Source organism: Artemia sp. Qi Xiang Cuo, chromosome 19 (genome assembly GCF_049724085.1).
Source record: "Artemia sp. Qi Xiang Cuo chromosome 19, ASM4972408v1, whole genome shotgun sequence".
Taxonomy (NCBI): Eukaryota; Metazoa; Arthropoda; class Branchiopoda; order Anostraca; family Artemiidae; genus Artemia; species Artemia sp. Qi Xiang Cuo.
In genome coordinates this window covers 11112824-11136409 of record NC_142812.1, presented here as the reverse complement: position 1 = coordinate 11136409, position 23586 = coordinate 11112824, and the positions used below count along the sequence as shown (strand labels likewise).

The 23586-nt window shown below is 36.0% G+C and overlaps 1 protein-coding gene across 1 annotated transcript in view; it reads left to right on the top strand.

Annotated features, from left to right (window-relative positions):
* LOC148940492 (uncharacterized) overlaps window positions 1-23586 on the top strand; it is a 200655-nt gene that overhangs the window by 162172 nt on the left and 14897 nt on the right. The window contains exons 10-12 of the mRNA XM_089104870.1: window positions 3004-3102; window positions 17234-17335; window positions 19346-19480. Coding sequence (XP_088960996.1) covers window positions 3004-3102; window positions 17234-17335; window positions 19346-19480 — 336 coding nt within the window. The remainder of the gene's footprint in view (window positions 1-3003; window positions 3103-17233; window positions 17336-19345; window positions 19481-23586) is intronic.

Sequence of the window (23586 nt, the reverse complement as noted above, 5' to 3'; positions counted from 1 at the left end):
TCTTCGGGGGGGGGGGGGTTTTACACAAAAAAACCTCAAAAAAGACATACAAAATATGTTTATATCCATTTTTGTTCCGTTTTTACGAGTAAAAAAAACATTTAGGGGGGGGGGTCAAAGCCCCTAACCCCTTGGATACGGCCTTGCTATAAAGAATTATAAAAGAACGTTTTTCAGCCTCCTTCACTGTAGAGATTCTAAACACAATGAGGAGGATGAATAATAGAGGAGTATATTTTTAATGCAAGGGGTAATGGGGCAATGTGAGGGGCAATAAGGCGCATAATAAGCCTTCTTTACTCTGGTGGCCTTGTATTCATTGAATTTGACGAACAATTGAGCAGCACATTCTTTTGTAAGGAACAATGGAGCCTACTGAAGTGCATACCGAGCCATCGTTTACTTTATTAGCCCCAAACGCAGCAACTCTGATTATTAATTGATTGAATTAATTAATTGAAATTGATTGATTATTAATTGAAAAGTATAGCTCCAATACAAAGGGCAATGGATCTCGATAGAGTGCATAACGAAAATTCCTCCACCATGGTGGCAATAATCATAGTTAAGGTGGTGAATAGTAAGAAGAGAACATTTGTGATGTGAGGTGCAATGAAGCCAAATCGGAAGAACACTGAAACTCCCACGAAACCCCTAATCAAGTTGAAACTGGTGAATGACAGAAAGTTGGCGAATATAAGGCGTAATAGAGCTTTTGAAAAAAAAAAAAAGATGTCGGAAAACCCTTATGTCTTGGCTCCGAATTTTGTAAAATGCGCATTTCTTAGTTATTTTTGGTGCTACAAGGGTGGAGGTGTAATTACTTGCTGGCCTTCTTATGGATGACCTTCTTCTTCTTCAGATGGCTTAGTTCTTGTAATGTTTTGAAGTAGCGATAGTAGGAAGCAGATTGTCAGAAACAAGGATCACCACAATATTGAGATACAGTAAAAAAAAAAGAAGAAGAAGGCACTGGTTATTTGACTGTATAGCTATTGTATAGCTACTACATTTGACTGTATTTGGCTCATCCGCAGAAAAAGACTGCAATAAGTCCAAAAGAATTGAGTACAACCTTTATCAAGTATAATTATGATCGAAGAATCGTTTATGCAAGTAGGTTCGGCTTCATCCTTTGCTTCCGTTCAACGATTTGCTTGATTTGCTTTTACTTGTCAGATGACGTTGAAGTAAAACTTACATCAAATCCCCTCGCTCTCTCTCTCTTGTCCCCCCTCTCTCTCTCTTGTCCCCCCTCTCTCTCGTCCCATCTCCCTCTCTCCCTTGCATATAATTAGAAATTGAATTACAGTTTTATTTGTCTCTCATTTTATACCTTCCATTGATCAGGTGAAACCTCTCGGTTTTCAAAGATATTGTATATTTAATACATATGTATTTTAAACTATTTTGTAGCTAAAATATTATATTGCCAGAAAATATTGTTTTTTACCATCCAACCGGGACTAAATAAAAAGCAAGACCTTAAACTTTGGGACGGGAACAGGTCGTAAGAAAAGACCTAAAGAAAGTTGGAACTTGATGAGGAATAGTGAACCTCTGGACCGAGACACATCTAAACAGGTGTTTTAGACTAAGGTGGCTTAGTGCTGTTAGTATTAGGTCGATTTGATTGATAGCTAATCGTTTTTTTTTCAATCTTTCACCCACTGAGTTGAAGAAAAACGGGGTTGGATGTCAGATGACGTTGAAGTAAAACTTACATCAAATCCCCTCGCTCTCTCTCTCTTGTCCCCCCTCTCTCTCTCTTGTCCCCCCTCTCTCTCGTCCCATCTCCCTAAATAAAAAGCAAGACCTTAAACTTTGGGACGGGAACAGGTCGTAAGAAAAGACCTAAAGAAAGTTGGAACTTGATGAGGAATAGTGAACCTCTGGACCGAGACACATCTAAACAGGTGTGTTAGACTAAGGTGGCTTAGTGCTGTTAGTATTAGGTCGAATTGATTGATAGCTAATCGTTTTTTTTTCAATCTTTCACCCACTGAGTTGAAGAAAAACGGGCGGTTTTGGTAAAAGTTTAATGGAACTTTTAAATCAAATTAGGTGTATGTTCGATTTTTTTTAAGATCGTTGCCCCAGAAAGACTGAATATTAATCAACCACAAAATAGGGAAGTAGCCGAAATAGTCGTATCTTGCTAATAGTCAAACTTGTGTTTATCCTCCGTGACCGACTTGAGAGCATGGGCGTGGCTATTAGTTAGTTAATATGTACTCTGTTTATATTTACTGTGTAAACCATTAGAGTGGGCAATTACATCTGTAAATAGGATCACATGTTACGGAACTTAATAATAAAAAGAAATATATGCGGGAGCGGTAATAAAAATTAAGAAAATTTGGAAGAAATTGTTACAGCGGGTTTCCGCATGTAGGGAAGGAGAAATCCTATTGAGCTTAAATTTTGGAGGACAAGATCCATATATGTGTAATAGTATATGTAATAACATCTATTTTTTTCTTTTATTTTAGACATAAGTAAACACATCATGAAATTGAAAAAATTCAACAAAAACACCAAATATTTCGGGTCCACTTTCTCAATGGCTGCTAGAAATTAAATACAAAGAAATTAGAAATTAATTAAATATTAATTATTAATTAATTAAATATTAATTTTAATATGAATTAGAATATTAATTAGATATTCTAATTAAATAATATTAAATATTAATTAGAATTAATTAAATAGAAATTAAATACAGAGAGAGAGAGAGAGAGAAAAAAGTCAAAATAAAATGGTGAGTTGCATTGCATTGCATTGAACCAAACGAAAAATCTTGCATTGAACCAAACGAAAATTTCGAACTAAGATGCCAATAAGTTGGTCGTAGCAACTTCGCCACATAATTTTGGAAAAGGGGATGAGGCTGGATTGTTATTTATATTTTCTTTTGTTATTTTGGAAAGTCAGTGTGGTTTTAGATTTATATACGATTAATTTTTGTATAGTGTTTCCAATAAAAATCCTTATATTTTGCAGATCGTCCAAGCCGAGAAGAATGACTTGGAGGCTCAGCTATCTCGTCTTTTGGATGAACACCCCTCCCTCCGAATGGCTGCATCAAACACAAGTTTCTATGTAGGTCTCTTTTCATTTTTTCCTAATTTGTTTTTTCTTTCTAAGCATCGGTAGTAATCTGGAGGTGAAAAATAAGCTTCAGAAATTTTGCTTTAGTCAATTAAAAAAAAAAAAAAAACAATAACAAAAAAATAACTGCATTAATTTTGAGAAATATAGCATGGTGTATTAAAAGTTAATACACGTCAGTTAATGCAGTTTATACCCAACTAATAAATTGTGAAGTATTAATTTCTAGTTGGGGTAATGCAGCCGTTTAAATTTTTGAATAGCACATTTATACCTAAAAGCTTTAGTTCAAACATCAATCCTATCTCACGATTAGAGTTATCACGATTAGAGATTAGAGAAAACGATTAAAGAATCGGCAGAAAAGACAAGACTAGAAAACTAGAAAAGAAAAGAAAAGACTTCTCTAGAAGATTAGAAAAGAAAAGACAGACTAGAATTGACAAGTCATTGGTCAAAATTAATGTTCTTTAATGCACGAAATATAAGTTCTATTAGGGATTAGTACACCAATGTATTAATTTTAGCACCCATAGCTAAATATTTCCCTGTCTGTGTTAATTAGTTAATTAATTAGTTTCTTAATTTATATAGGCTTAAGCGTCAGCTACTTTAATACCAGGAGTAAAAATAAATATAAATTAAAATTATATAGGTATGTTAAAATTATATGTTTTATATAATTATAAAATTATATGTTTTATATAATTATAAAATTATATTAAAATTATTAATAAAATTAAATATATATTGTAAAAATTATATATGTTTGGTTAAGTAACTCAAAGTGTTTTCTTTTTTTCGGAGGGAATGAAGTTCTCAGCTTTTTGAAAAAGGTTCTTCCTAATTGATATGTTTCTCCCGTATAGCATAAAAACCCCATTAAAAATATTAAAAAAAAAGAAGAAAATTTATAAATTTTGTTCATAAGACATCAGAAAAAAATAGGCTTTTAACTTTTATCTCAATCTAGATACATTCATTACAATTTGTCCCGTGGTAGTGCCGAGGATTGATATCTACTTGGGGATACGGGGCCCGAAGCTCGATCCCAGCTGCCTTAGGGCCGACGAAGAAGGGGTCCATAGATTAAACATATTCCCTCGCAACATCAACGGATGGCCGAGGCGCTCGTATCTTGCCCCATAATTTCATTTTATTGCAATTATGAACGATCAGGATAGACCAAATATTAGCCTCATCACAACAGCAAGCTTCTTGAAGCCAACACAGTTATGCACGCTTTTTCTCTATCTCAATCTATCCAAAGTTAAGGAATCTTAATGAAAATCACACCATCAGATTCAGCGTGTCAGAGAACTGTATTGTACAAGTTTCAAGCTCCCATCTCCAAAATGTGGGATTTGTATTTTTTTTTTTTTTTTTTTTTTTTTTTTTTTTTTTTTTTTTTTTTTTTTTGCCAGAAGAAAGATCATGGATGCGTATTTATTTATTTATTTTCAAGAGGTAATCGCATCGAACCAATAATCCTAGAATATTAGGAGAACACTCATTCGAATGGAAATTAAAAGCTCTAGTGCCCTTTTAGAGTGACCAAAAAGATTGGAGGGCAGATAGCCCCACTCCCAAGCCACTTTTTTCTCCAAAGTTGCCTGATCAAAATTTTGACATAGTCATTTTGCTCAGCATAGTTGAAGATTCAATAAGTATGCTTTTCGAGATAATATGACCCCCCCCCCCTCCCACAGCCCCTGGGGAAAGGGTTGGAAGTTACAAAATTTACCCATGGTTTACGTATAATATTCAGCGAGGATGGAATTGTCCGGATGGAATTTTAAGGGGATGGGTATTTTTACCTGAGAGGAATTTTCCACAGAGAAGTTTTCCGTAAGGGGAAGGAATTTCTCATGAAGGGGGAACCCGATTTACCGGCATTATTTGAATAACGATCATAAATTAAATTAAAAAAACAGGTTTTTCAACTAAAAGTAAGGATCAACATTAAAACTCAAATGAATACATTGTTTCTTATATGAAGGGGCTGCCCCCTTCCTCAATTCGTTGCTCTTTTCGCTAAAGTTTGACTGTTCTTCCTAATTTCTTAAGAACGAGTCCTGAAACACAAGGGTCGTTTAGTTTGAAAAAGAAACTTTTTTAAAAATGCTAAAAAAACTTTTTAATCGATAAAAGTTACAGCACGAAGCGCTGCAGCTTTACTTAGGCGCTGCAGAGCGCTGCAGCCTACTTATTTTGTTTTACCGATTGACCGAACACATGTGTTCAGTGGATGCCTGACGGATGGTCTGGTCTATGAATGATGGATGGTCTAGGCCTTAGACTCTAGGGCGTTCGTCATAGGAATAAAGAAACAATACTAAGCAATGAGAAAATTGACCACTTGGATGTGTTGGATATGCTGTATTTATTAAGGAAGATGGTTAAATAGAAACACTTTGAAATGGTACTTTTATTGTTAATTTTAGTTAATTTATTGTTATTATTGTTAGTTTTATTGGTAATTTTAACACAGTGTAACTTGTTTTCCAAATGACTACTCTCATGAGGGGTATTTAAATCATTCTTGAAGGAATACCATTATTCGGAGAGGTATAGTAGGCTTTATGTATTAGGCAACTATTTATGTATTACTGCCTTTATAAAAGCTGTTCCAAGAACAAGAAATTAGGGAATAAATAAGAAAAAAAAAATACTACAACACCTAACAGCTCATTACAACATAAATTCGTTTGAAATGACGTCTGTCATGCGCCTACTCCTCCTCCGGCCATTCAATTCAGAGGCTCATTTTAAATATAAATTAAATTCGCCTTAGAGATCAAGAAGCAATGCCGGGTAATGAGAAAATTCACTAAATGGATATGTTTATTTATATGCATACAGTTTATTAATAACGAAGGTGAATTGAATATGGACTCGTGCTGGAAGGCTCTTACTCGGGGCCGTATCTAGGATTTTCTTTTTTTTGGTGGGGGGGGGGAGGGGGTCGCAAAAATATTTTTCAGGGGGGTGGGTCATAAAAAAAACTTTAGAAGAGGTTGTTTTCAAAAGGAACGCTCTGTCAGCAGTTGTTGGTAGCCCTTTGAATTTTAAGTGGTTCGGTTCTTTGGTTGAATATATAATGTAAGAAAATTTTTGATATTTTTCACATTTGATACGAGTAAAGGATGATAATGCCCCATTTACAAGGAGATTTTGCTGATACTGAGATTTGACTAGCGCTTTTAGCCAATCAGAATTTTTCAGCCAATCAGAAAATTCTACGAAAAATCTGATTGGCTCAAATTAGCAATAGCTAATTTTTACTATTTGTTAAATCTTATTTTAAATGGGCCTTGACTCGCCAATAATTGTGCTTATGGGGATGAAGCTAAAGCCAAACAAAAGCAGTATATTGAATGGGTTAGGAAGGTGTTATAAGGCTAGATTTAAATTAAGTAGGAATCCATGTAAAAAGCGGGGCTGGAGGTTTAGCTTCAATAGTTGTGTTTGCCTCAGATAACCGAGTGCTATTGTGATTTGCTAGTTGTAATTTTCGTTTTAAGTTCCCCCCAAAATATTAAAACCAGCACATATTCTGAGTTAGAGTATTAAAGTGAATCAAGTTTCTTCCTCGTTTTTTCCAACTAGCGTTACCCGCAAGTCGCTGAAAATAGATAGGCAAACTTACATATTCATTTTGGTCTTAGAATCTTTAGTACGACTCTCTTAGCCTTTACATAATGGCTTTTTAAGCCACGGATGCACGCCAAAACCGGATAGTCATGATTATGCTGCCAAGCAAGCAAAGTGTTATCAACAAATATTGATTATTTTGGATAACATTCATTAGATACTTGCGCTCACAAGCTCACAAGCCGGGAAAACCCCAAAGTAAAACCCGTTACCCGCAGAAAAACCTGTTACCGGCAAATGCTATTTTCTGCTTTCTTGAACTGAGTTCTAGTTTAGTGATTTGCAGGTTTTTCAGTAGCTTCCAAATATTTCAGCACATGTAATTTCAGTAGACATTTCAGTATTTCGGCATTTCGGAAGCTCTCGCATTCCGTGATTCCCTAGCAGAGCAAAATTGAGACTTGGCTTTGTTTTGATCAGAATTTACCGGAAAACTATCTTGTTTCTCAATACAAATTGGTCCCACAATTTGCATGTCTTATCCAACAATCCTGGAAATAACCAGAACACTTCGAGTCAGTTAACTTTGAAGCCCTGACATCGATTTGGTCCGCTTTAATATAGAACCCTTAATTACGAATATGACAGGCTTCATTGAATAAAGCTAATCGATATAATTAAGATTCACTTGAAACTTGAGATGGCTAGCTGGTCGTGTGCTAATTTTTAAGGATTTCTCAGCAAGCCATATTAAAGGCACGATTAGACAGCGGTTTGAAGGAAGGGTCCATCATGTATGTACCTTGAACTATGAAAATTATGTTTGGAGATATTAACTAGTAGGGATTTTGTATATGTAGTGGGAAGTGTATTTAGGGTAAATTTTTCGCAAATCATATTATTGACTTACGAATAAAGTAAATATACCACTCGATACCTTTTTTTATGCTCTTTCCAAATATAATAATCGTTTTTGTCGGAAATGAATTTTACCCCCACCTCTATAAAAACCAATTCAGGGTATATAGTTGCACATTAGGGGGGGGGGGGCTAAATTTTATTTCTAATGTAAATGGGAGGTAAGTTCATACTTTACTCCCACCCCCCTAATGTGCAAATATATACCCTGAATTGGTATATATTGGGGTAGGGGTAAAATTCATTTCCGACAAAATTGATTGTCATATTTGGAAATATCATAAAAAAAGGCATCGAGTGGTATTTTTACTTTATTTGTAAGTCAATAATATGATTTGCGAAAAATTTACCGTATTTAGAATTCTGGTTTTGCAGAATAGGGTAAATCTAGATTGAATAGGAGGGTCGCTTATTTTGTGTAGTTTTTAGTTTCCAACAATTTTTTCTAGCAAGTAAGGCGTAGCTGCCAGGTTAATAGAGAAATTAACAGCGCATCTGTCTCAAAAATACCCCTGTTATCTAAAAAAATACCTCAGGTAGCTTAAAAATAGCTCAGAATATTATTAGCGAAGAAGTCTAAATAAGTATCATAGGCAGCGCGCTTGCGCTGCCTAAGTAAAGAACGATGTGGGCACAATGTGTTTTTTTTTTCATACCCGGGCACTTCGTATCGAAGGAGTTGTCGTATAAACTTCGGAAAGGGCTCATTCAATTGGAAATTGGTGTGGCTAGTGCCCTTTTTAATAGTCGAAAGTGATTGGAGGGCAACTAGCTCCTCCTCCCCCCCCCCCCCCCCACGCCCATCATTCCCCAAAACACAGTCAATCGAAATTGTAAGACAACCATTTTGTTCAGATTAGTTGATTTCCAGATAGAAGACAAGTTTTTGAGGAAGAAAGTCTCCCACAGTGCTCAGGGCATGGGTTTTATTCAATAGCCTGAAGGCATATAAGAACTATGCTGGGAGACTGTACTATCTATTATTTTTTCTTTTAGAGCAGGGCACTTTATATGGAAGGGGTCGTCATAGGAACTTCAAAAGGGGCTCATTCGATTGGAAATTGAGAGTTGTAGTGCCCTTTTTAATAGTCGAAAGTGTTTGGAGGCAACTAGCCCCCCCCCCACGCCCATCATTCCCCAAACACATCCAATCAAAATTTTGAGGTAGCCATTTTGTTCATCGTAGTTGATTTTCAGATACAAAATATGTTTTTGAGGAGGACACTCCCCCACAACCCTCAGGTCAAGGGTTTTAAGTTATGCCCTGGGGGCTTATAAGGTTTTTATCGAAGGTGTTGTCATGGAAACTTCAAAATAGGCTCATTCGATTGGAAATTCGAAGGGCTATTACCCTTTTGAATGGTCGAAAGTGATTGGCAGGCAACTAACACCCCTTCCACGCCCTCCATTTCCCTAAACACATCCAATCAAAATTTTCAGATAGCCATTTTTTTCAGCGTAGTTGATTTCCAGATAGAAATTTTGTTTTTGAGGAGGACATTCCCCACAGCCTTCAGGGCAAGGTTTGTAAATTATGCCCTGGGGCATATAAGGTTTTTATAAAAGGCTTTGTCATAGAAACTTCAAAAAAGGCTTATTCGATTGGAAATTCAAAGGGCTACTGCCCTTTTTAATAGTCGAAAGTGATTGAAGGGCAACTAGCCCCCCCCCCCACGCCCAACATTACCCCACACACATCCAATCAAAATTTTGAGATAGCCATTTTGTTCAGCGTAGTTGATTTACAGATAGGAAATATGTTTTGAGGAGAACACTCCCTCAGAGCCCTCAGGGCAAGGGTTTTAAGTTATGCCCTGGGGGCATATAAGGTTTTTATAGAAGGCGTTGTCGTAGAAACCTAAAAAAAGGCTCATTCGATTGGAAATTCAAAGGGCTAATAGTCGAAAGTGATTGGAGGGCAACTAGCCCCCCCACGCCCCATCATTCCTCCCCACACATCCAATCAAAATTTGGAGATAGCCATTTTGTTCCGCGTAGTTGATTTCCAGATAGAAAATATATTTTTGAGGAGGACACTCCCCCACAACCCTCAGGGCAAGGGTTTTAAGTTATGCCTTGAGGGCATATAAGGTTTTTATAGAAGGCGTTGTCGTAGGAACTTCAAAAGGTGCTCATTCGATTGGAAATCCAAAGGGCTAGTGCCCTTTTTGATAGTCGAAAGTGATTGGAGGGCAACTCGCAACCCCCCCCCCCCTCACGCCCATCATTCCCCCAAACACATCCAATCAAAATTTTTAGATAGCCATTTTGTTCAGCGTAGTTTATTTCCAGATATAAAATATGTTATGGAGGAGGACACTCCCCCACAACCCTCAGGGCAACGGTTTTAAGTTATGCCCTGGGGGTATATAAGGTTTTTATAGAAGGTGTTAACGTAAAAACTTCAAAACAGGCTCATTCGATTGGAAATTCAAAGGACCAGTGCCCTTTTTAATAGTCGAAAGTGATTGGAGGGCAACTAGCCCCCCTCACGCCCATCATTCCCCCAAACACATCCAATCAAAATTTTGAGATAGCCTTTTTGTTCAGCGTAGTTGATTTCCAGATAGAAAACATGTTTTTGAGGAGGACAATCCCCCAAAACCCTCAGGGCAAGGGTTTAAGTTATACCCTGGGGGCATATAAGGTTTTTATAGAAGGCGTTGTTGTAAAAACTTCAAAAACGGTTCATTCGATTGGACATTGAAAGGGCTACTGCCCTTTTTAATAGTCGAAAGTGATTGGAGGGCAACTAACCCCCCTCTCACGCCCACCATTTCCCCAAACACAACCCAATCAAAATTTTGAGATAGCCATTTTCTTCTGCGTAGTTGATTTCCAGATAGAAAATATGTTTTTGAGGAGGATATACCCCCACAGCCCTCAGGTTAAGGGTTGTAAGTTACTCCTTTAGGGTATATAAGGTTTTTATAGAAGGCGTTGCCATAAAAACTTCAAAACAAGCTAATACGATTCGAGATTCAAAGGGCTAGTGCCTTTTTTAATAGTCGAAAGTGATTGGAGGGCAACTAGCCCCCCCCCCCCCCACGCCGATCATTCCCCCAAACACATCCAATAAAAGTTTTATGATAGCTATTTTGTTCAGCGTAGTTGATTTCCAGATAGAAAATATGTTTTTGAGGAGGACACTCCCCCACAACCCTCAGGGCAAGGGTTATAAGTTACGCCCTGGGGGCATATGAGGTTTTTATTGAAATCTTTGTCGTAGAAACTTGAAATAGGGCTCATTCGATTTGAAATTCAAAGGGCTAGTACCCTTTTTAATAGTCGAAAGTGATTAGTGATATTTTTTGTTGTTGTTGTTGTTTAAACCAGGGCAGTTCGTATCGAAGTGGTTGTCTTGGGAACTTCGAAAAGGGCTCATTTGATTGAAAATAGAAAGGGCTGATGCCCTTTTAATACTCGAAAGTGATTGGAGGGCAACTAATTCCCCTTCCACTCCCACCCTACCTCGCCCACCCTCCCATTTGCCCATTATGTTTAAAAACTAAATGTTGCCTTAAGATTAAATCAAAATGCACTGTGATAATGCTAATTCCCTATAAGGCATCTCAGCAGTATCCCAAGAACGACTGAGGGTATTATGTTCAAATTTTCGGGGCTACTTCTGCTCTTAAAATTTAACCAAATCAAAATAGCGTAAGTATATCAAAGCTATCAAAGGAAGTAAACAGATTTTTTTGCGACTGGTATCAAGTTTCCCATTTCAGGTCAACTAGAGGAAGTGTGAACCTAAATTAATCAGTACTATTTGTGTCCAGATTTCTAAAAGGGTGTATGTTGGTAAAAATTGCTGAAAAGTTTTCTCCAGCATACAAATAGCAGGCCAAACTATGAGGTCTTAAAAAACGAAAAGATTTAAAGTATTATTTTCTTTTTCCCTGAAAAGACTATGTCAATATAAAACGAACAGAAATTAATTAAAAAAAACTTTTTCACAAAATAAGTTTTTCAAGGAAAAGTAAAGAACTCCATTTAACAAGAAATGAGCAATAATAAAATCAAATACTCTACCAAGCGTGAAACTACCACCAATCAGCATCGGTAAATAAATGAAACCCAAAACGAACAGAAATTACAATAAATAACCAAGTCAAACTAAAAACGAGCAGAAATTAACAGAAGTTGGGCGCAAAACCCCTATGCCTTCTCAAGGCCAAAACGAAATTTGCACTTTACTGAAAAAATACAAATGAATGTGCATTGTCAATTTAATATACATATTCTGATATTTAGTAATAAAAATGTTAATATTATTTGATTTATTAAAGTTATAAAAGTAAAAACATTTATATTTTTTTTACTTTTCGTTGAAAAACTTATTTTGTGGAAAAAGTTTTTTTTAATTAATTAGAAAAAGAACCAGACGATTTGCAATGGGTGTAACGCAGCGTATATAGCTGTTTATGTCTTTTCATGATATGATGCAATACTGCTGGTTTGTATTATGGCCTTAAAGCGATTAATTATGACCATAATTATGGCCATTAAATATGGCCATTAATTAAAATTTAAAGTTAAATTATCTAATTGTATTTATCCCATTTTAGACCTGAGAAGCTAGTGTTGTGCCTCATTGTGTCTAGTTGATTTATTTTTCACAGCTGATGCCGTTTCTGGTTTATTTACTTTAATTGTTGAAGGTTTTATTATCAGGCAGGAATGCAAGGGGGAGGGAAGGTCTTTCGCTTTTGTGTCCCCTCTCTTCGAGATCTTAACATTGTTTTTAATTTTTTGCTTTTTATCTGTATTATCTGCCTATTTTATGATTTTTTTTAAAGCTACCTCCCCTAAAATATGGAACGCTCCATCCTCAAATTCAAATCTGTATTATCTGCCTATTTTATGATTTTTTTTTAAAGCTATCTCCCCTAAAATATGGAACGCCCATCTCCAAATTCAAATCTGTATTATCTGCCTATTTTACGATTTTTTTAAAGCTACCTCCCCTAAATGGACGTAAGCAATGAATGCAACTATCTCGCTTTATAGCAGAAATATATACGGGCACGCTCCACACAAGCTGTCTGTTTTAAGTGATCTAGTAACCAAGCATAGCATAATATGCATTCAGGAACATTTGATAACATCCGATCATTCAGCAATCCTTGACCGAATTCCAGGAAAGGACTATTTTTTGCAGCCTGCTATCCGCAACAGCTCAGTTGGAAGGCCTAGTGGTGGAATCTTGATCATTGTAGACTCCAATTTGCAATGCACGCTAATTGATTCATGCGATTCTTTTTCTGCGATCAGAGTTCCTGGTCCAAATGGCTTTATAGTCATATCAGTGTACCTCCCTACAAATTATCGTGATGTCCTCTCAGAAAAGGCGTTATACGAAGGCTTGGGTGAGACTCGGGAGGTTGGTCAAACAATACAAGTCAAAAAAGATTATTATCGGTGGGGACTTCAACTGTCAGCTTCTGGATGATGATCGTTTTTTCACCATATTAAGGGGGTGTCTGCCAGACGCTATGGCCCCGGTTCCAAAATCCCAGTCCTTCACGTTTGTCCACAGCGCATCCCTGGCTACATCAGATATCGATCACTTTTTCGTAAATTTCCTACTTCCGACCGGGATTAAAGCCATTGTTGACTCGGAACACAATTGTAGCGGTCACCTTGGGATTAGCTTAATGGTACCAGTCTCCACCTACAAGCGGTGCCCCGGGCGATCATGGTTTATCAAGAGTGAATGGCAAAGGATAGATCAGTCCTTGTATAAAGATATTCTTGACTCAACTCTTGCTAAAATCAAAGTACAGTTCCACATGCTTACACATGGCCAAAATGAAGACAGACTAGCCCTGAACATCTTTTGCTCCGAAATTGTTCATTCGATGAAGCTTGCGGAATCTGACGCTGTTCCAGTGGCAAAAGTGTACCCCAACACTCGTAAAAAGGGATGGGATAACCCAAATGTCAAGTTTGCCAAGAAGAGATCCAAGTTTTGGTACGAATTGTGGAAGGACTGCGACAAACCCCGCTCTGGAGTAGTTTTTCAGTGCTTTTGACATGCCAAAAAAGAATTCAAACGTACTGTCGAGAATATGCAAGTCCAGCAAGTGGAGAAGTTGTCTTGTGATTGCAGGAGTGACCCAAACATCTTATGGAAGCGATTCCAATCTAACAGGGCTGATGCTGATGTGCAAAGTCCCATTCCTGATGAAAGTTGGGTAAACCATTACAAGGACGTGTTTGCGCCACCACACAACGAGCTGGACTCCGTATATAAATCTGAGTTAGATAGGCAATTAATCAGCGCAAAACTCCGCCGCACTGCTGTCATTGTTTCCAAATGGCATATTGAGATAATATCGAGAAAATTAAACAAGAATAAGTCTCCAGGGCTTGATGGGATCACTCCGGGGCACTTACAGCACGGCACAGAACGTCTACATAAGTATTTAGCCTTACTATTCCAAATGAGCATCGAGCAGGGACTCACACCTGCCAACTTTCATGGTTGCCGTACATCCAATATTCTGAAAAATAATCGAGATCCCTTGCTTTGTAAAAGCTACAGACCAATCACAGTTTCATTGGTTATCAGCACAGTATTTGAGAAGGTACTGTTGCCCCATATTACGTCACACGCTCTAATGGGAGATAAACAACTTGGATTCAGAAATGGGTTGGGCTGTGGACACGCCCATCGGCTACTAAGAAGAATAATGAGGTCTACATCTTTAGTTAAAAAGCCACTCTTTGCCTGCAGTGTCGACATTTCCGCTGCGTTCGATTCTGTCGTCCAATCGCAGGCACTGTGGTGCCTCTTAGATTCAGGAGTCGACCCCCGCATTGTCCTTGTTCTCCATGACTGGTACTCCCACACGCATATTCGTATAGCTTTGGGATGGGAAACAATCGCCGGTCACCGCAAGCAAAAGCTTTCTGAACCCATTCGGCTCCTCAAAGGAGTTCGGCTAGGATCTGCTCTAAGCCCTATCATTTTTAATTCTGCGATTTACTCTGTAACTAGATTCGTTCGTGGGACCTTCTTTTTGGAGGGCTTGGATCTAAGTTTCATTTCTTATGCAGATGACTTGTTGCTCCTAAGCAGCACGCTGAAGGGGCTACAGGAGAATCTTCGTCTCTTAGTGACCCTATACAGAAGAACAGGACTACGAGTCAACATAGAGAAGCGGCACTAACTTGATTAATTCCAATCTTGTTCTTGAAGGTATCAGAATTCAGAAGTCCCAGTCCCTAAAATACCTTGGTATCACGTATGGCCAGACGCCTAGGTCAACTAGAGGCTTGTTGGCTGAATCAGTCTGTAAATCTATCCGCTCAGCATATGAAAAAGCTGTCAAATGCAAGTGGTCATTTAATCAATTTATTAAGTCAAAACTATTCAACGCCGTCGTCTCTCCTGCCATCTGGTACATATCACCCTTGTGGGAAATGTTTTCCCTCACCGAACATCGAAAAATATGAACCCACGTATTACAGATTTGCAAAATTTTTGCTGGGACTTCCACTAAGATTTTCTAACACGGAGATCTCATCCATATATGGAATCCTTGATCCATCAACCAAGGTGATTGATCTAGAACGGAGAGCCTCAAGATGTTCCCTCATTAAACTCTACGACTCACCGCTGACTCAACTGTTTCTGTGAATGAATTACCTGTATTTAATTTTTAGTGTTGAACATATTTTTCTTCTTTCGTTGTTTCATTTTGCACTCCGCTTTTTTTTTCCATTTCTCCATTGTAAGTGGGCATAAATAAATATATATATATATATATTCCCGTTCCCCAATGGCTTTGCTCTAATCTGCGATATGCTGCGTTTACTAACGAAGGGATATGATTTATAAGATTTTTAAAAACTAATAATTACTAAATATTTAAAATTAATTGTCTAATAATGAGTGCAAGAGGTAAAATCGTACATGAAAGTTGAACAGTCGACATTTGGCCCCTGACCCCTGACCTAAATATAATTGATTTAGTTATCACTATTATTAGTAGAGTTCTTATTGTCATGCAAATACAAATAAAAGAAGATGAGAGCACTGTATATGCCTGTATGCTGCAGGCCTATAGGGCCGAATAAGAGAATACTGTATAAGGCCGACTATTACAGAGAGTAACAAATGGTAAAGTAAAATGAAAAATTTGAAATTTCAGGACTTAAAGTCCTACTTGGTATTGCCAAAGCCTTTGACACCGTACACCCCCCTTTCCTGCCCCCAATCATTTGCATTCCGGATCAAAAAGTATGGGTAACATACAAGAGCGGAAACTGGTGCTGGTGTCGACAAAAAACAATAATGCTATCTAGCGTTTGGCGTCTCTTGAGATTTTTTCAAGCTGTGTTATTGTTTTTCTGTCAGAAACTTGTCAATACACTAATCCTACCAATTACACCAATTAAATTATTTCTCCATATTAGCCTACTATATTAAAAAAGTTCATAAATAATTTCTGAGACCACACTGGCTAATCATGATAAACAAAAAATCGCGAAGAAAGGAAACGAGGACAATTAACAGCCAGTGAAAAAATTGAAAAATTATGCAAATATTTCGGTCAAGACCTCCGCTTGACCGTCCTCAGTGCAGAATAAAACTGATAAAAATATAAAAACCAAACCTTAAAATACTAGGAAAGGGTATTAAGTATTTTTTTAAAATACTTAAAAACCGTTACTAGGAAAGGGTCGTCCAATTTTAGTTTCGTGTTTTTATTTTAAGGTTTGGTTTTTATATTTTTATCAGTTTTATTCTGCACTGAGGACGGTCAAGCGGAGGTCTTGACCGAAATATTTGCATAATTTTTCAATTTTTTCACTGGCTGTTAATTGTCCTCGTTTCCTTTCTTCGCGATTTTTTGTTTATAAAAAAGTTCAAAGAAACGCCGTTAGATAGCGTTGATGTTTGTTTTTGTTTTTTGTTGACATTAGGCCAGTTTCCACTCTTATACGTTATTCACATTTTTATGTTCAGAATTAATAGTACTTTGAGGTCTTGCCAGTCTCAATTCAATTTAAGCATAGAATTTACTCCTTGATGTTTTCCATACATCATATTATGTTAACCATAGAAATAGTGTGTTGACCTTCAAATAGTAGAATTGCTACTCTGGATTTTTTTGTTTAAAAATTTTGTAACTCCTGCTCATTAGCAGACTCAAAAAAGCGTTATTAGCTTAAATTACCAAGCAACTTTTTAAATGAAATAAATAGCCTTATATTTATTTTATAAATGAACAAGTTGCCAGGTTGTCAAGTTGTCACTTGGAATATCAACAGGGCTGAATTGAGGTGATCCTCCTCACCTAGTTTATGTTGTAAAATCAGCGTTGATGGTGTCAAAATCAACCTTATTTTAATAAATGATTGTTAGTGACATTTTTATAACACGCTCTGGTATAACCCATCCTACAAGGATCCCAGGAATTTAAGGACTCTCTCCTCTTTACAGAAGTCGGATAGATTCTGGATCTCCAAAGAAATAACAGACAAAACAAAAGCAGTAGTTTGGCTCCGCAACACACATATTTACACGACTATACATCAGCAACATGAAAAAACTACAAAAGAAACACGAAAAAATAAAGCCAATTTTTTGTTTTAGCTTGAACACGAAATGGCTCTTCGAAAGTTTGTTCCTGCCACGTCTACCCCTTTTCGCTGGAATGACGGTAATGAGACTCTTCTTGAGGAGTTAAAAAGACTTGTAAGTTTCTTATATATTTTCATAAAATCGACAGATGTGTATTATAAATTTTTATGTCGATCAGTTGTAAATCTTTGTTTCATTTTTGGGTTGTGACTCGAATTGATAGCAGTTTCCTTTGATTCATGGATAGCAGTTTATTAGGGTTTTTTATATTTGTTTTGTAAACTAAGTGAAAAAAAAATACTGCGTTTGACGATGCTTATGAATTTCCTGAGCAGTTTTAATTGTAGTTATGTTCATATAGAGTTATCTTGTAGGCAAGGGGTTAAGAACGGAAAAAGGTGAGTTGAGCCTAATGATGGGTTACCCTTGAACAACTGGGCTAGACATATAAGCGGTTTTGGTATTTGTATGGTATACCCCCTGCATCTTAGTTGTTCATGCATTGACGCACTGTAAACCGGTTTCTTTCAACTTAGTGTAAGAAAAGACAAAGAGAATTGACAGAATAGATGGTAAACATATAATTCAGGCTATATATTTGGACATTAGGGGGGGGGGGGAGAGGAGGTAAAGTATTTGGACAGCTTGAAGTCAGAAAACAATTCTTACTTCATAATATCAGAATAATTGTAGCTAAGGCTTTATGCATGCAGACCCGCTGTACTTTGCCTCCCCCCCTAATGTGCAAACATACAGCCCTAATTTGTTTCTAATGTATTATATTTTTATCATACTTAGGCTTAGGTATATTTTATTAGGATTAACCTAAATTCACTTCTTGAGATGCAGTGGGTATATCATGCAAGTACTTTTTTTTCAGCTATGCTTATAAAACCTAATGCCTTTTTTAGGTACCTTCATGCCCCCTTCCATGTCTTTTTTAGCTACCCGGCCCTTCTTAACCCCAAAAGACATCCAATCAAAATGTTGATATAACCATTTTGTTCAAGAAAGTCGAAAGGTCAAATAAATATGTCCCCAGGAACCACATGGCCCCCTCAGTCCCAGGAGTAAGGACTATGAATTATCATAAGTTGCCTGTTGTTTACAAAATGGGTTTATTGCTGGGAATAGAGGGCATATTTCATCCTGAGTATCCGAATGGGCTAGAGGCATTAACATGAAACTTCTAGGAAAGGTTGAATTCAGTCAGAGAACACTTTGTGCATGCAGGTTGTCAAAAGGGTGTACCTGCAATATTTCAAGAACGGCTAAGGATTTTAAATTTAAAACTTTCATGACATGTTGAACTAAATCTAAACATACTATGTGCATCCAAGTTGTCAAAAAGGCATATCTTCAATATCTCAAGAACAGCTAAGAGCATAAAGACAAATCTCTTGTCGATAATTTTTCATTTTGTGACTTGTTCGATTGTTCCCATTTGACTAAGCTGAGTCTTTATCTTTGACGCCTTTCAATGCAATAGTAAAAAAGCAGGTTATAATAAATAGAAGTAATAATTTTATTTATTTCTGTTTGATTACCCTTAGTCTCGGAATTGGCTGTGATGATTCAAAAAGCCTAATTTCAGAAAACATCTTTTACTGGAGAGGGGGAAAACTAAAAATGAATTACAGTTTTTTCTATGTTTTCTTTTTCTTTGTTTCGATGTTTTTTCTATGTTTTTCTTTTTCAGTTTTATTAGTAAGCATTTGCTTGTACCAATTTTTTTAGTTTTTAGGCATCAAAGACAAGGCAAAACTGTTTTAATATAATAGGAATATTGAAAACAAGTTTAAAGAAAAGACCGCCTGTATCTCCAAATGACCTAGAAAGTAAAGTTTTTTTTTACTACTACCTGGTAATATACACCTTTTCAAACCTAAAAATGAAAGCACGTTGCAGCCCTGGCATAGAAAGTCGTCCCTGATTAGTTATAAAACAGGTCATGACTCCCCCGTGCTTTCGTTTCTAGTCTCACAAAATTCATTTTTTTTTTGTTTTTCAGAAATATTTTTTGCTGTAAACGGAGATAGTTAAGTGCAATATATTAAAATATACTTGTATAAAATATACGCAAAATATGTTTAATGTATAATAAATATAATGTTGTTCTTTTAGGGAGTTGACTGTGAGAGTGAAGGACCCTGGAGTTTGCCAATATTTTCACGGGAAGAAGACGATCCTCCACCTGCCCTTATCTACTCTCAAGATAGCTTTGGAATACAGAATACTGACATTAAAATAGATTCATCGGTATTTTTTTTTTACATACTACCGATATTAGGATATGGTTTATAATGTAATAATAATGATTAGAAATGTAAGAATTAGTATAATTATTATCATTAAGGTGAATCACTAATTTTCTTCGCGCTCAATTTTTGTCAGTGATCTGACGAATCCTAATGACGCCACTGATTATCAACTCGCAACGCTAGCTAAACTCGGCTCATCAGTGAGATCATGCACTGATTGACATTGCTCCCTATTGGCCAATGAGTTAACGCTACCAAAGAAGAAACAGTGGTGAAGTAAAGTGATAACATCATTAGAAGCCCTACGAAGGACCGAATAAAACATCGAACTAATAAAACGTAAATATGCGGAATGGGTATTAAGGAGACGCAAATGTACGGAATGGATATAGCTTTAAAATTCAATGATAATGATTATATATGAAATCTTATTATAATAATAATGATTAAGAACAATTCCTAATTTTAGGCGCGCTCAATTTTTGTTAGAAATCCGACAAATTCTTTCGACGTCACTGCTTAGTAACTCGCAGGGATAGTAAAAGCCGGCGCATCAGCAAGATCACGAAACGATTGACCTTGATCCCTATTCGCGAACGAGCTAACGCTATTGAACAGGAAACAGTGGTAGAACAAAGTGATAACCAAGCGATTTAATCTAACAGTTAGTGGTAACGAACTGTAAGTAAGGAGAGAATCGGCTCAATAGTAACCGAAACTCTAAAAAACAAAAATTTGATAACAATATAGGCATCAAAAGAATTGGCTTTTTTATGCTGATTCTAAATATGTTAAATTCATTAAGTTTAAAATTACCCACCAAAAGCTACGAGCCTGAGCAAATTAAGCTGATTTTCGATAAATGGGGGAAACATCCCCAAAAAGTCAAATAATCTTGTTGAAAATTGCACGATCAGATTCATCGTATGAGATAACCCTACTGCAGAGTTTTCAAACTCCCATTTAAAATAACTTTAAAATTTTGAATTTTTTGCCAGAAAAAAGATCACGGATGCGCGTTCATTTATTTATTTCTTCGGTTTTTTTCCTTTTTTTTTTTGTTTGTTAATCGCAGAAGTGATTGTATCGAATAAATGGTCCTAGAAGATTGGGAGAGGGATCATTTAAGCGGAAACTAAATTTCTATTGCCTTTTTTAAGGGATAAAAAATTGGACTGACTAGCCCCTCTCCCACGCCCTTTTTTTCCCCAAAGTCGTCCCATCAAAATTTTAAGATAACCATTTTGTTCAGTATAGTTAAAAACTCCAGTAACTATGTCCATGGGGATAGTATGACCCCCTCGCCCCCAGAGTTATGAAATTAGCCATTATTTACATAGTCGTATATGCTATTGTGAATTATGCAGAACTTTTTCAAGGGGGGGGGATATTTTCTACGGGGAGACTTTAGCATTTGGATGGTAGTTTCCAGGGGTGAAATTTTATACGGGGGTAATTTGCCAGAATTCATATACAAAACTTGTTTTGTTTGTCTTACTTTCTCGTTGGACCCCATTTTACGTGTGGAGATGTTCTGGGGGAATTGTCCTGGGGAAGTTTTCAGTGGAGATGGAATTCCCTGGGGGTTTTTACTGGGGAGGATTCCCCATGAGATAAATTCTCCATGGGGGAATTACCACCAGGATGAAATTTCTGCGGGAGAAATTTTCCATTGAAGGGAGGGATTCCCTGGAATTTTTTTCAAAAAGAGGGAATTCTGCCATGGCCTGAAGAACAATCAGAAATTAAATAAAGAGCAATTCTTTTCTTAATTTAAAGTGTGCTTAAGGAGTATTTTTCAGGTGGAATCGACCACAAGAAATTTTTGGGGGGAAATTCCCAGCAAGGAGGAAATTTTCCTGGGATAGGTCCCATGAGCATGGATTTTATGTAGGAGGAACTTTCCATGGAGGAATTTTTCGTTGGGGACAAATTTTCTATGGAAGGGTAGATTTCCTGGGATTATTTGAAAAACGATCAGAAATTAAATAAAAAAATCCACTGACATTAAAACTTAAAACGAACAGAATTTATTCTGTATATTAAGGGGACTGTCTCTCCTCAATACCCTGCTATTCGCGCTAATGTTTGGCCTTATGTCCCAATTCTGAATGATTCCTGAAACACAAGGGCCGTTTTAATTAGAATCAGAAACTTTTTTTAAAAAGTAATAAAAAAAAACTTTAGCGCATAATTATAATTATGATCTCTATCCAGGATTTCCTTGCGCATAGCCACAACCATTATTATTACTTTTCTCTTCTGAATTTTGCATTGTGTCATTTTATTGGTAATTTCTGTATTTTGCCAATGTTTTATATCTAACTTCTAAGCTTTCCAGGTATAAGTTATATAACTTATAAGCTTTATATCTAACTTAATATGATTATAACTTAAAATCAGGTACCAATTTTCATTGCCATCATTATTTAGGAAAAAAAAAGAATATTGGAATCTCCGTACTCTATAGCAATATATATATATATATATATATATATATATATATATATATATATATATATATATATATATATATATATATATATATATATATATATATATATATATATATATATATATATATATATATATATATATATATATATATATATATATATATATATATATAAGTTTATCCTTATGCTATTTTTTCACATGAAGAGTTTAAGGCTGGAAAGCTCCTTCCCTTGATTACGATCATACGCAAGATTTGGAGCTACTACTCGCACTGATGCAACTTGACTTACTAGAGTGTGGTTTTTCAATATAAAAAGGACTATACTTAAAGTATACCTGCATAAGTAAGGATGATTACACCCGTATACACAGTTATACGGGTATACTCGTCTATAGTATTAGGTACACGGATATGCTTGTGTCGTTTAGGTAATTTGAATAAACCTTTTGACTACAAGAAAACCTGTATAATGTAATGTTTTGAACAATTATAAGCTTTAAAATTTTTTAAGAAGTATAATTTCTTAATTATTGAATTTTTAGTGAATAGTAGCAAAAATGCATGTCTTCTCATGTTTTCAGCCTTACTATTGCTATCTTCATATCTATTTCTATTTTTTGTCAAGTAGGCTATATTTTTACTAATAATAATAATAACATATTGCAAAATCGGGCTTGCCTCTCTATATACTGTTCAAGTTGGAGGTCTTTATGGAACTTATGTCATTAGTTCTAGTGCAGTAATGGCTCCTGAGGCAAGTGTAAGCTTCTAAAGCACAACTAATCACTTTGTTAGCTACTCAAAATTAATTTTAATGAATTAGTGGGATAAACACTTGATTTATTGTTTAATTACATCAATTAATCACTTTTTTCATCTTTCTCTTTTATTTCTTCTCGTATTTTCATTCTTATTATTGCTATCATAATTTTCATTTCTTTTATTATTATTGTTTACACCATTGGATGTTTGAGCTCCTTATAAATTTGACATGGTTAGCTTTAGTGTAACAATAGGCTTCTGTGATAAGTTCAGGCACTACAGTACCTGGCATGTTGTATTTGTTTCTTTTGTCTCTTTGGGAATAAAGTCAGGTCAATTCATGTCTGATATTTATAAGTATATCGTAGCAATGATCATGCTGTTGATTTAGCATTTTTATTTTTTTCTCCTTTTTTAGATTGTTATTTCTATGCCTTGTTGGCTTTATATAGACTTATCGATATATAGATCGTGAAGCTTTTTTGCATCCGTGCAGTAGCAGCTCTACTGTATACACTTCGTATCTGTTTCTTCTTTCCTCTAGCTATTAAAAGTAGTAATTTAAATGGATTTAAAAGGCTTTTAAAGAATTGATTCTTTTCTATATATGATTTTAATGGCTAATTTAATAGGATACATAGTTGATGGATTAATACCGTATTAAACCATTAAATTTAGTGTTTTATTTTAATTGATGTGTGTTGAAAAAGGAGTTGAGTATTAAATTAGGGGTAGCAGGGTATATGATGTTGTAGTTGTGTTTTGTTTTTTAAACCCCTTCTGAGGTTAATGTTAATTTTCAATATTTTTTTTTTGTGGATTTTTCTGGTTATCCCTCCTCCATATCGTGCTTTGATATTTGGAGTGGATATGTTTATGTTACG